This window comes from Stegostoma tigrinum, chromosome 25 (genome assembly GCF_030684315.1).
Source record: "Stegostoma tigrinum isolate sSteTig4 chromosome 25, sSteTig4.hap1, whole genome shotgun sequence".
Taxonomy (NCBI): Eukaryota; Metazoa; Chordata; class Chondrichthyes; order Orectolobiformes; family Stegostomatidae; genus Stegostoma; species Stegostoma tigrinum.
This window is the reverse complement of record NC_081378.1, coordinates 21,448,727-21,461,569: the sequence shown is the minus strand read 5'-3', so window position 1 is coordinate 21,461,569 and position 12,843 is coordinate 21,448,727. Positions and strand designations below refer to the sequence as shown.

At 45.4% G+C, this 12,843-nt stretch overlaps 2 protein-coding genes across 5 annotated transcripts in view; both read left to right on the top strand.

Moving 5' to 3' along the window:
- Positions 1-3,973, top strand: part of flncb (filamin C, gamma b (actin binding protein 280)) — a 57,197-nt gene extending 53,224 nt beyond the window's left edge. For all 4 annotated transcript variants that reach the window (XM_048553911.2, XM_048553910.2, XM_048553909.2 and 1 more), the window contains 4 exons: positions 1,321-1,497; positions 1,887-2,105; positions 2,390-2,593; positions 2,783-3,973. In XM_048553911.2, the coding sequence (XP_048409868.1) occupies positions 1,321-1,497; positions 1,887-2,105; positions 2,390-2,593; positions 2,783-2,970 (788 nt within the window). In that variant the 3' untranslated portion in view covers positions 2,971-3,973. The remainder of the gene's footprint in view (positions 1-1,320; positions 1,498-1,886; positions 2,106-2,389; positions 2,594-2,782) is intronic.
- Positions 3,974-9,876: 5,903 nt separating this feature from the next.
- atp6v1f (ATPase H+ transporting V1 subunit F) lies at positions 9,877-12,113 on the top strand. The gene is made up of 2 exons (XM_048554052.2): positions 9,877-10,161; positions 11,225-12,113. Exons 1-2 carry the CDS (start codon positions 10,004-10,006, stop codon positions 11,424-11,426), a joined length of 360 nt encoding a protein of 119 aa, XP_048410009.1. The 5' UTR covers positions 9,877-10,003; the 3' UTR covers positions 11,427-12,113.
- Positions 12,114-12,843: the final 730 nt, after the last annotated feature.

Here is a 12,843-nt window from a genome sequence, read left to right as displayed (position 1 = left end):
AGATGTAGAGCACTTAGCTGTGGGTTGTCAGTGATCTGACCCAGAATAACTGTTCATTCCCATACCATGTGCTTTCTGTCTGCTCTCACACAGCAGCTGCCTCGGGCTTAAGCTGTAACATGAGACCCAGGGAGCAGAAGCTTCCAATAACACTCCAACTTGTAGAAGGACAGAACAAGGTCACTTAACCTCAGTCTCCACCCACCTCTTCCAGAGCGCTTGTTTTTTAGTCTTTCCTCTGGTTGTTCCAATTTCTATATGACCTTGTATTGTTAAGTGTCTCTGTGTGTGTCTGTGTCTCTGTGTGTGTCTGTGTCTCTGTGTGTGTCTGTGTCTCTGTGTGTGTCTGTGTCTCTGTGTCCATCATCAGTCTGCTTCTAACTTGTGCAGGTATCTCTGCCTTCACCCACAGTGCCCCCTACTGGGGTTGGGTGTATCCTGTTTAAAATCTAATGCACAGCCATTGAAGAGTTTAGGATGGAAATACTCCAAATGTTGCATTTATTGAGTAAGGTGACTTAAGACTTCAACTGGAACACCACACAGAGCAGGAGTGAGTTTTTTGAGAGGGCATTACATTGGGTGAGATTGAGCAACAAGGAACAGGGCCCTGTTTATAATCTGCACGTGAAGGGGTTTTAGAGTTTCTGCATTTGCTGATGTTTCAGGGCATGTTTTATTTCAGTTTGGTTTTTCTACCTGGGCCATGTTGTTATTACTTGGAATCACGACCCTGCTGCGTGTGTTGCTCTGGCTCAGAGGAGCTATCAGACATGCTCCCTTTAGCCCTGTTGTAGTGGTAGATAAAGAAGCCTTGCCTGGAAAGCGGCAGGGTGTTTTTTATCCTCCCTCCCCCCCCCCCCCAAGGATAGTTTGGGTGCTGTGCCATACATAATGAGGAACCATGAGTGTCTACTTGGGTGGATGGTGGGGGTTAAACACAGACTCAGTGCAGAGGCCCATTGATGATCAGTTCAAAGCCAATGAATTGCAGCACGAGGGCTGCTGTTTTACTGAGTCTAGAACGTTACATGCTGCTTCTCGTCCATGTGGCTGTACAGAGGGATGGCTGAGCTGCACGTGGCACATGTCTAGGAAATGGACAGAACAATACTCGGTGCTTTGCCAATGCTGGGAACTCTCCTTACAAAGATAGAGGGAGGGAAGAAGATTTGATGACCTGAGACACTTCAACTAACTCTTGTTTTCTCTCTTTTTTTAAAGAGGCAGTTAGGCCTGAGCGTTTTTTTTGTATCACCTCAGATTTCCTGCACCCACTCTATTTTGTTATTAGCTAAAAATACCTCTGTCTGTTCACAGATAACTTTGCAATCCACTTCATTCCACGGGAAAATGGTGTCCACTCCATAGATGTGAAGTTCAACTCCAGCCACATCCCAGGCAGCCCCTTCAGGATCCGAGTAGGAGAGCCAGGCCAAACTGGAGATCCCGGTCTGGTCTCGGCCTATGGCCCAGGCCTGGAAGGAGGAGTCACAGGTACAATTCCTCAGGGCAAACTGTCTCAACACACTCTTCAGAGGATACCTCGTGTAAGATTTATAACCTAGATACTCTGGAATGAGTGACAAGTTGAAACCGAGGTGTGACTGGCCACACTTAAACCGGGGTACCCAGGACGGGACTTGCAAGCTGTAATCTTAGAGATTTAGGAGAGAAACGGGGCTGATGTGGTTTTGTGTGTGGAATAATGTGTCTTTCAGCTGGGATGTAACAGGGGGATTAATGTTTGTTTGGAGGACATAAGGGTTTGGTTATTTTAAGAGCAGGCCGCATGGTTTAAGAGTTTTTGGGCCCCAGTTATCAGGGAAGACAAGCTGTGAATTTCCATGGTAACACCTTGTGCTCTGCTCTGCCTTTCTGTTTAGGGGTCCCCTCTGAGTTTATTGTCAATACGTGTGATGCCGGGGCTGGTGCACTGTCAGTCACCATCGATGGCCCATCCAAAGTGAAGATGGACTGTCAGGACTGTTCTGAGGGTTATAAGGTCACCTATACCCCCATGGCTCCTGGAAACTACCTGATCTCCATCAAATACGGTGGCCCTCAGCATATCGTTGGGAGTCCATTCAAAGCCAAGGTGACAGGTGAGGAATGGCTGTGAAGTGTGAGCGCGTGCACGTTTCCCTGTTCTGGAATGGTTACTGTCGGTTATCATTGACGGCTGGGACTGTAACCTCGCTCCGCCACCTGCCTGAAGGAAACCTGGGAGCCTTGGCCTGGGACTTGTGCTTTTGCACAGTGCCAGGCAAAGGACTTAGGGGCTGGGGTTCCAAGATGTACTGAAAACTAGACGCGAAAACCACAGCTGAGGCACAGGAGGTGAAGACCGGACTAACTGCCAGGTTGCCTGTATCTCCTCCTGTTCCAGGTGTCCGCCTCTCTGGGGGTCACAGTTTACACGAGACATCTACTGTTCTGGTTGAAACAGTCACCAAGTCGGCCACAGTTGGCAGATACGGAGCAATGCCCAAATTTGCATCGGATGCCAGCAAGGTGGTAGCTCGAGGACCCGGCCTGTCCAAGGCTTTCATTGGGCAGAAGAATAACTTCACCGTAGACTGCAGCAAAGCAGGTAGGGGTCAGGAAACAGTGAAGGGAAATCTTCCAACATGATCACTCCCACCCCCTTCTCCCACAGAGTGGGGGGTGCTAGGGGATGAGGCCATTTCGTGTACGGCAAATTGATCGCCCTTTTTTGACCCTGTGTGGTGAACTGGAAATAACCCCAGTTTTTCTTTCATGTTTTGTTGTTTGGTTGCAGGAACCAACATGTTGATGGTGGGAGTTCATGGTCCGAAGACTCCATGTGAAGAGGTGTATGTGAAACATATAGGGAGCCGGGTTTACAATGTCACATACACGGTCAAGGAGAAGGGTGACTACATACTGATTGTGAAGTGGGGAGACGAGAGTGTGCCAGGCAGTCCTTTCCATGCCACTGTCCCCTGAGCGGCTGATCAACTAACAGTCTTCATTCACATCTCCAGAGGATCCAAACTGTCAAATTCACAAACCTTTAACTTTAAAACCAAAGACACCTTTTTTTTTTTCTTCCCCTCCTTACTCCTCTCCTCAAGTGAGGGAGTCTTTGGTCAAAAGCTGCATACCAAATGAATTTGAAAACTGCCTGAATTTGCCATAATGGTTTGTAATTCCTTCTCTCCCTTTTTTAAGGCTCCCTAGTAACTAAAAGCTGTTGAAATATTTTTGTATGTTTTTTTTTTTGTTTGGAGGGTGTTTAACAGGGTCAGTACTTGATGTAGTCTGTCTCTGCACCAACCCCCCCCCCCCCCCCCCCCCCCCAACCTTTCGGTGCTCTGGCCCTAGGCTGGCCTATCTCAATCCCTTGTGGGTAGAGAATAGGCGCATCACCTGTACACTGACTTTTGGCTCTTCCTCTGACAAGAAACTCTAAGTTGGCAGAGCACGTTGAGGTTTTGGTTTTTTAAAGTTGGCTGCCTGCTCCCTAGTCTTGGGCCAGTGTGTGGTGTTGCAGTACTTGGAGGGGATGAGCCACCAGATAGTGTCTCCACCCTGGCCTTGTGCTGCAGCTCTGTGTAGCTACAGGATTTGCCTCAGGACCTCGGATGTTTGGTCCCCAGAAATAATCAGTCAACACTCTGCCCTCTCTCTCTCTTTCTCCCTTCCCTCTGTTCTTCCTGTTCACTTGATGGTCAGTCCTCTGTCCCTGACCTCTTGACCTGCACTGACACAGTTTGGAGGAAGGCAATTAATTGTTGGACTGCTGTGCTCATGGAAATGAGCCTGACCGTGTGATGGTGATGACACGTGGGGGTGCCCTTGGGGATGTGGGCAGCAGTGTCTGAAGTTGTCACACTGTCCATTTCAAGAGAACAGTTTGTATGAAAGTGTTATACCCATGTTTGGTACAGTTATCCTATTGGTTAAAAAAACTACAAAATAATAAAATATACCTGCTAACTTGCCACAAGTTCTCTATCTCTTATTTTCTATTTGCCTTCATGTGGCAGTACCTATGATTCCTTTTAAACTGTTGAGTCCTAGTCAACAGCACAAACTGACAGTCTGTGCCAAACTCCATCTCAAAATAAACTAGTCCCACCTGCCTGCTCCTGACCAATATCCCACCAAACCATTTCTTATTCATGTCCTTCTCCACATGCCTTAATGCTGCATTGCTCCCACATCCACCATTTCCTTAAATTCATTCCACATGCGAACCACCCTGCTTTTCTGAATACAAAATTGCCCTCATGTCTTTCTTTTGATCATTCCCCTCTCAACATAAGAAAAGTGCCCTGTTGTCTTGAAATCACCCATGCTAGGGAAAAGAGAACTACCATTGACTACCTGTACCCCTTATTATTTTATAAACTTCTATTAGGTCACCTCTCAACCTCTTATGCCTTAGTGGGGAGACAAAAGCCTTAGCCTATCCAGCCTTTTCCTTTATAACTCTACATCTTGGTAAATTTCTTCTGAACCTCTAGCTTAATAATATTCTTCCTATAACAGTGACCAGAACTGGACACTCTGCTCCAGGATAGGCCTTAACAATGTCCTGTACAAACTCAACATGACTTCGCACCTCCTATACTCAAAGGACTCAGCAATGAAGGGAAGTGTGCTAAATGCCTATTTGACCATCTTGTCCATATGCAATGCAAATTTCAAAGAATTGTGGACCTGCACCCCTAGATCCTTCTGACCTACAACACTACCCAAGGCCCTAGCATTAATTGTATAAGTTCTACCCCTGTTTGCTGTAGCAATACTTTGCATTTATCCAGGTTGAACTCCATCTGCAATTTTTCAGCCCATTTGACCCATGTGATCAAGATCCCTTCTTGCTGATAAATGACACATGTAGCTCAAAGTTTTAGAATCACAATGATCCTCCTCGCTGACCTTCCCAACTCTGGAACTGAACACAACCCTCGAGCATTTCATCCATCCTTTCACACCTACTTTCTGACTCGCACTAATCCTATAAATACTGTAGCTACGAAAGTAGGTTGGTGTCCTCCAAGCCTATCCCAAGGCAGCAGGGTGACTGAGTACAGCTCCAGCAACAGTCTCTCAGTTCCAGGATAAAGCAGCCCCATACACCACTTTCAATACTCCCTCCCATCAGCACTGACTCAGTGTCAGTTGTATGTACCATCTACATGTTGCACTGCAGTAAACTCATCTGTTGTCAGAAATCACTTGTTAATTAAAATGATTATCATATAGGAAAGCCTGTATCATTAGTCATGTAAACCCACTCAGACTGCCCTGCTATCACCGTCCAAACCTGTCACTAATACTATTTAACAGAACAGGCAGACAATGGATGGGAATGCCATAACTCGAAGTGTTTTTTTCCAAGACACTCACTATCCTGATTTGGGACCACATTGATGTTCTTTCACAGTGCTTTTGGTGGAGTGTCAGGATTTTGACCTAGCAACAGGAATGTCTGTACATTCCGAGGTCTGCGGGTAACCAGCTCGTCCAGAGTGATGCATGATGAGCAATGAATGCTGGCTTAGTCCACATCCCGTGAACATTTTATTTAAAAAAAACAGACTGAGCATCAGTAGTTCAGTCATGAATTTTCTCCCACAGCTCTCAAGGTTTTCCTCTGAACTTGACACACTTAGAGATCTTCAAGTCTCTTTGGACCATCCTGCAGTCTTCAATACTGACAATCTACCAGTTAATGATCTGTAATAGTTACACTGAATAAAATTGAAAGCATGATATTATTGTTTGGAATGCACATGGTATGGACAAAATTAACATTTGTTGTCAGTCCCTAATTGCCCTGGAACTGAGCTTTCCATTACATTGCTGTCGATTTGAAGTCACCTAGGTCCCTTCCAGTGAGGTTGGCAGATTAATTTGCCTAAAGAACATTAAAGGAGAGTCAGCTTTTTAACTGTGATATTTTCAGAATGGCCAACTATAATGAGCGGAGAGCCACAGGGATCAGTTCTGGCCACAATTATTTCCAAATTATATTAACAATGTGGCCAAGGGAAGTAAGTATACTTTGACAAAATCTGTGCATGACAAAAATATATAGGAAGGCAAATAATGAGGTTGTCAGTCTGTAGAGGGATATAGAGGGGCTGAGTGAGCAGGTGAAGCTTTAGCAGTTGCAATATAATGTGGGGAAATGTCTGCTTTGGCAGGAAGAATAGAGGAGCTGAACATTATTTAAATGAACAAAGACTGCAAAAAGTGGCAGCACAGTGGGTTTTGGGAGTCCTTGTTCATAAATCAGAGAAAGCTAACATACAAGTCCAACAGGTAATGAGATGGCGAATGAATGTTGGCCTTTATTTCAAAAGGAATGGGGTATAAAAAAGGGATGACTTGCTAAAACTATACGAGACACTAGTTTAACAGTACCTGCAAAACATCGGAGGAAATCAAAGCAGGTTTGATCCTGGATAGAGGGCCTGGCTGATGAAGAAAATGCTGAGTTGTTTGGTACTCCTTATAGCTTAGAGCAAAATGTGATCTTATTGAAATATACAAGATTTTGAGTGGGGACGTGACGGGTTACGTGTGGAAATAGTGTTTCCCTGTGTGAGATTCTAGTACCAGAGGGCATAATCTCGGCATAAGGGTTAACCATTTAAAGGAGATGAGGAGACATTTCGGGTAGTGAATAGCGGAACAAGATTAGGCCACTTGGCTCTTTGAGCCTGGTCAGCCATTTAACATGATCTCGGCTAATGTACGTTAACCATATTCCTGTATATCCCCAAACAATCCCTCCATCTTCATGGTAATCCTGAATCTATGTACTTTTGCCTTAAAAATAAAGAGCATATTGGAAAGGCAGATCAGGGCAGGCCTGAACAAAGAAGTCTTGGAATGCTCACTCATAGTTCCTTGAAAGGAGTTGCAGGTAGGCAGAATAGTGAAGAAGGTGTTTGGTATGCTTGCCTTTATTCATTAGTGCATTACATTTAGGAGTTGGGAGGTCATGTTGCAGCTATACAGGACACTTTTGGGATACTGCGTGAGTTCTGGTCTTGCTGCTATAGGAAGGACGCTGTGAAACTTGAAAGGGTTCAGAAAAGGTCTGCAAGAATGTTGCCAGGGTTTGAGCAATAGGGAGAGGCTGAATTAAACTGGGGCCGTTTTCCCTGGAGCATCAGAGGGTGAGGGGTGACCTTCTAGAAGTTTAAAAATCTTGATGGGCACACATAGGACGATTGGTCTTTTCCCTGGTGAGGGGTAGCCCAAAACTTGAAGGTTTGATGTGAGAGGGAACAGATTTAAAAGGTACATAAGCAACTTTTTCCACACAGAGGGTGGTGAGTGGAGGGAGTGAACTATTTGAGGAATTAGTGGAGGCTGGTAAAATTACAACAGTTAAAAGACATCTACATGGGTATGCGAATAGGAAAGGTTTAGAGTGGGCCAAATACTGGCAAATGGGATTAGGTTAATTTAGGATATCTATTCAACATGGATGAGTTGGATCAAAGGGGCTGTTTCATTGCTGAACATCCGTGATTCCATGATTTTATTCTGCATCATTACCTTTTGAGGAAGCGAAATCCAAAGACCTAAACTTCTGAGAGCAAAATTAAAGTTTCCTCATCTCTGGTTTTTAATGGGTGGTTTTATTTTTAAACTTTGACCCTGGTTCTCGATTTTCCCAAAAGAAGAAACATCCTTTCACCACCCACCCGCTCATGTCCCCTCAGGATCTTGTACGTTTCAAGTAAGTCACTCTGACTCTTCTAAACTCCAGAATGCAGGTCTAGCCTGTCTACCCTTTCCTCATAAGACAGTCTACTCATTTCAGGTATTAGTTCAGAGAAGGTTTACTTGACTACTTCCAGCACGTTAACATCCTCAAAGTACAGTGATCAATACTGTACACAGTGCCCCAGATGTGGTCTCCCTAATGCCTGTGTAACTTGAAGCAAGAGCTCCCCACTCCTACATTCAATTCTCCTTGGAATAAACTATAACATTCCTAGTTTTCCTGATTGTTTGCTGTACCTGCATTCCGTCCTTCTGAGACTCATGCACTCAGACACCCCGCTATCTCTGCATCTCCGAGCTCTGCAACCTCTCACCGTTTAGATAATATGTCAAAATGGGCAATTCCACATGTTCCCAAAATGTTCTCCATTTGTCAGATCTTTGACCACGCACTTAACCTAGTTCTATTCCTTTGTAGGCTCTTTATGTCCTCTATATAAACTTACTTTCCTACCTAGCTTTGTGTGCCAGCAAATTTAGCAACCATAACTTTGATCCCTTTATCCAAATCATTTATGTAAATTGTAAGGGAGTTTGGACTTAAAAATAGCAAGAAACATTTATGTCACACAAATACCAGGCAATAACCGTCTCCAATGAGAGAACATCCAATGATTTCCCCTTTGACGTTCAATGGTATTACCATTACTGAATTTCCCACTTTCATAAGAACAGGTCAGAGGCTAGCAATTCTGCAGCAATAAATGGCCTCCTGATCCCTGTCCGTCATCTAAAAAGCACAAGACTGTGATCATACTCCTTACTTACCTGCATGGATGCATCTCCAACAGCACTTGGGTAGCTTGACACCATCAAAAACAATGCAGTCTAGTTGATTGGCATCATATCTGCAAACATCCATTCCCTCCACTGCTGATGCTTCATAGCAGCAGTGCGTACAATTTACAAGTTGCACTGCAAAAATTCTCCAAAGATCCTTTGACAGCACCTTCCAAACTCATGGTCACTTTCCTCAAGTATAATAAAGTTGGAGATATTTGGGAACACCACCATCTACAAGTTCTCCTCCAAGCCACTCACCATCCCAACTTGGAAATACATCACTGTTTGTTTAGTGCTGCTGGGTTAAAATCCTAGAATTCCCTCCCAAATGACGTTATGGGTGTACCTACATCAAATGTTCAAGAAGACAGCTCACCACCATCTTCGCAAGGGCAACAGGGAACAGGAAACAAATGCTGGTCCAGCCAGTGACCCCCACATCTGATGAATGAATAAATAAAAAGTCTTCCAGTCTACTTGATGATAGTTTCACAGTCACTAATACTGAGGCAAGCTTTCAATTCCAGATTTTATTAACTGATTCCGAGGTTTACCCAGCCGCTGTGGTGAAATTGGGACCCATATCTCCAGACCATTGGCCCAGACTTCTGCATTACTAGTCCCATGACACTGCCATCACACCTTTACCTCTCACAAATTCCTCCACCACTTTCTCCCACAAAAATAAAATGTATGTTCACCAAGGGCTGACAATTTATTCTCCTGGTTTGTTCACAGTGGTGAATGATCTGGACCAGCCGTGTTTGCTCTGAGGTTACCAATGGCAGGTGAGGTGTGCACCTTGACCATATGTACCATTCTACAAAATTGCCCTGAAGCATGGATGAGGCCCAAACTTGCTTCATCACCCATCTTTCCACAAAGCCAGAAAGGAGGCTGTCTCCAATACAGAGATACAGCAGTGTCAGTTTAGTGCCAGTGCTTGGTGTAGTATCTGGTACAATGCCATGTAAGTGTCTGGTGCAGTGCTAGTGCAATGCCAGTGAAGTATCCAGTGCAAGTATCTGGTGAGGTTGTACTTCACAACTTGAGTGCACAAATGTCAGGCCCAGGACACTTCCATACTGCGCATGCGCCAACATCCGCGCTCAATCCGTGAAGTTACGGCGATAGTAGGAACTGCAGATGGTGGAGAATCTGACAATGACAAGGTGTAGGGCTGGAGCCAAGCAGCATCACAGCAGCAGGAAGGCTGACGTTTCCGGCCTGAAGGGTCTAGGCCCAAAACATCAGCTTTGCAGCTCCTCCGATGTTGCTTGGCCTGCTGTGTTCATCCAGCTCAACACCGTGACATTCTCAGTCCGTGAAGTTGCCCCCTGTGGGTGACGTCATTGCGGGGCACGAGTGAATTGTGCGCAGGCGCAGCCTACCGAAGCCTAGAAAGGCAGGCAGCCGCCGGAAGCTGCCTTCAGACGCCGGAATGGCGCTGAGGGGTAAACTGATCGCTGTGCTCGGAGACGAGGATACCTGCACCGGGTTCCTGCTCGGAGGTATCGGAGAGTTAAACAAGAATCGCCGGCCCAACTTCCTGGTGGTGGAGAAGGAGACAAGCGTGACCGAGATCGAAGAGACCTTCAAGTGAGAGCGAAGGGACAGAGCGGAACTCGAGGCCGGGGATGAAGTCTGGCTCTGGGGGCAGTGAACCGGTCTGGGGCCTGGCCTCGGGTGGACATGAAAGGCCCCAGAGCAGGAGAGTCGTTACTGGTGTTTTTGGTCAATATATATGCCTCGGCTAATGTCACCCCCGCAGTTTATCTGTTCACTGTCCTGCTGCTTGGTGTCAGTCAGTAGGCTGTACCTTCTCCTGGGCTGCACTGTGTGGATGAAGCAAACTTCCAGTTTGATCCAGACCGTCTGGGGCACTCCCTGGGTCTCCCATCAATGTGCTGGCTTTGAGTGTTGAAGGAAGAGCACCAGGGTCTAGAGTCCTTGTTCTATTCTCACCATCTGAACCACCCTGGGGCCTGGGAAAGTGAGTGATGGAGGTTGGCCCTGAGTAGTTCCCCCTGGGTTTTGTGAATTCCGCAGGGTGCCGATGGCATTGAGAAATCTGGTGTGTCTGCATGAGCTGAGTGAGCCTGAAAGTAGTGCAGAATTCATTTGGACCATGTTTGAGGAAGTGAGTCCTCCTGTGACTTTAGCACTGTCCTTGCTAGCACTTTTTGCTGTCAGTCAGCTGTTGCTGAAGGTTGGTTGAAGCAGCCTTTGCTCCACTTTGTATCCACCCTGAATGGACTGGCTTTCCTCCCATGTCCCTTTCTTCAAGGACAACTCAGTTTGATATTAACCACCTATCCCCAAAATTATTGCAGTTTCAAACCAAGGATAGCCTCCTGTTTTGTGGTTGTGTGGCTTATTGATTTATTTTGTAGTCGTGCTTGCTTACAAGAGAAGCCTCTACTGTGAGATGTGGTGCTCAGCATCACACAGATGTGATGGATTCCATCTCTACACTAAGAGCTGAGTGACTGACAATGTCAGGGGACTGTGTTCCTCCTGGGGATAGTAAAGTGTAGGCCATGGATAAACTTTGCCTCCTTTTGTTTTTCTGTCAGGCTGTGCACAGTTTGGTCCTCACCGTGCCAGTCCTGTCCAGCTGGTGATGTCGGAATAAGCGTTCCTGTTTCTGTTTCCCCTGCAGGAGTTTCTTGAGCCGTGATGACATCGGGATCATCCTGATCAATCAGTACATTGCAGAAATGATTCGCCACGTCATTGATGCCCATACTCTCTCCATTCCTGCTGTGTTGGAAATCCCTTCCAAGGAGCACCCGTATGATGCATCTAAGGACTCCATCCTGCGCCGGGCTAAGGGAATGTTCAGTACTGATGACTTCCGGTAGCCGGACTTGCTTGGAGCTGCTCATTCCAGTCTTGCTTCACTCTTGTGTTGTCTTATAATGTCGTGTTCAAAGCATGGAGTCTGCTTTCAAATCAATCCTTCCCCATGGAAAGTTGTCTTCTCCACTCTTGAGATGACTGTCCCAATGCAGAGCTTTGGTGTGCTGGTTGTCAAGATGTTTCTGTTCTCTTGGGGTAGTGTTACCGTCACCAGTGATAGGATGTGAACTGTCGATTTTTGCATTTGCACTGTTCCTGCCCTGGATGTATTTGATGGAATTGTTTGTAGACGAAAGATTACTCTCCATCTGTCATGTTTAATTACATCATTTGATTTTATTTCTGTTAGATTTTTGAAGGTTGGACAGAAAGTGACCCTAACCAATCAGTTTTTTTTTAAATTCTCAAAGCTGGAAATGATTGGAACTGTTCATTCATCAAGCACTGGCACCTGGGCTGAGGGTTGGTGAGTGGTCGGTGTTGTTATTTAATGGGTATACACCACTAAAAACAATGGTTGCTTACTGAATCCTCACATGCACCCTGACCACTCCTGGTTTGTACTGGTTAACAGATGCTGAATGCAGTTCTTATCTGGTTTTGTTGAGTTTTTCTTGTGCTCTTTGACGAGCTGTTTATAGTGCTGCTGAGTCCTGATCTGTACGTCAATAAATAAATACCAAGTTCTATCTTGCTGCCAGCTTCTGATTTTTTTTGTACTGAATTCTTCCCACTTGTGTCATTTCAGTAGGTTGTCTCATTTTCAGTTACATGTCCTAGTCTGTCCCTGTAATGGGCTGTTTTTAGTTAAATATCTGTGCTATCCTGGCTGGCCTTGCACTTTCTACCCTCTGTACACATTCTTTCCATTTGAAAGACTGCTCCTTGTACCTTTTTACCTGCTGAGGCCCTAATTTACATTGTTTCCTTTGACATTGTCACTTTGTTCCTTTTTTAACTTCTGATCAAGCTTTTGGTTACTTCCGACAGGCTCCTCTTGGGTTTTGGTCGGACTTATCATGAAGTGCCTTAAGCCGTTGTAGCTGTTGTACGAACACAAGTTGTTTTGTACACACTGTCCCACTCCCTCCTTTTCCCCAGCTATAGTAAATCTCTGAGGTTCTGGGTTGTGCTTTTTAACTTGTCCATGATGTCATGAGCCACTATGATATTGGGTGGGAAACCAAGCTCCACTACTCCTGAAATTGTCACAAAACCTTTTAAGAAATAATCAAATTGACCAGGCAAAGTCAGATTAATGTAAAACATGTACCAGATTTCTGTACATTTTGTTTTATTCATTCTGAATATGGGTTGCACTAGCTAGACCAGCAGGTATTGCTAATCCCTAATTGCCCAGAGGGCAGTTCAGAGTCAACCACCTTGCTGTGGGTCTGGAGTCATCTAACCAGCCCAGGT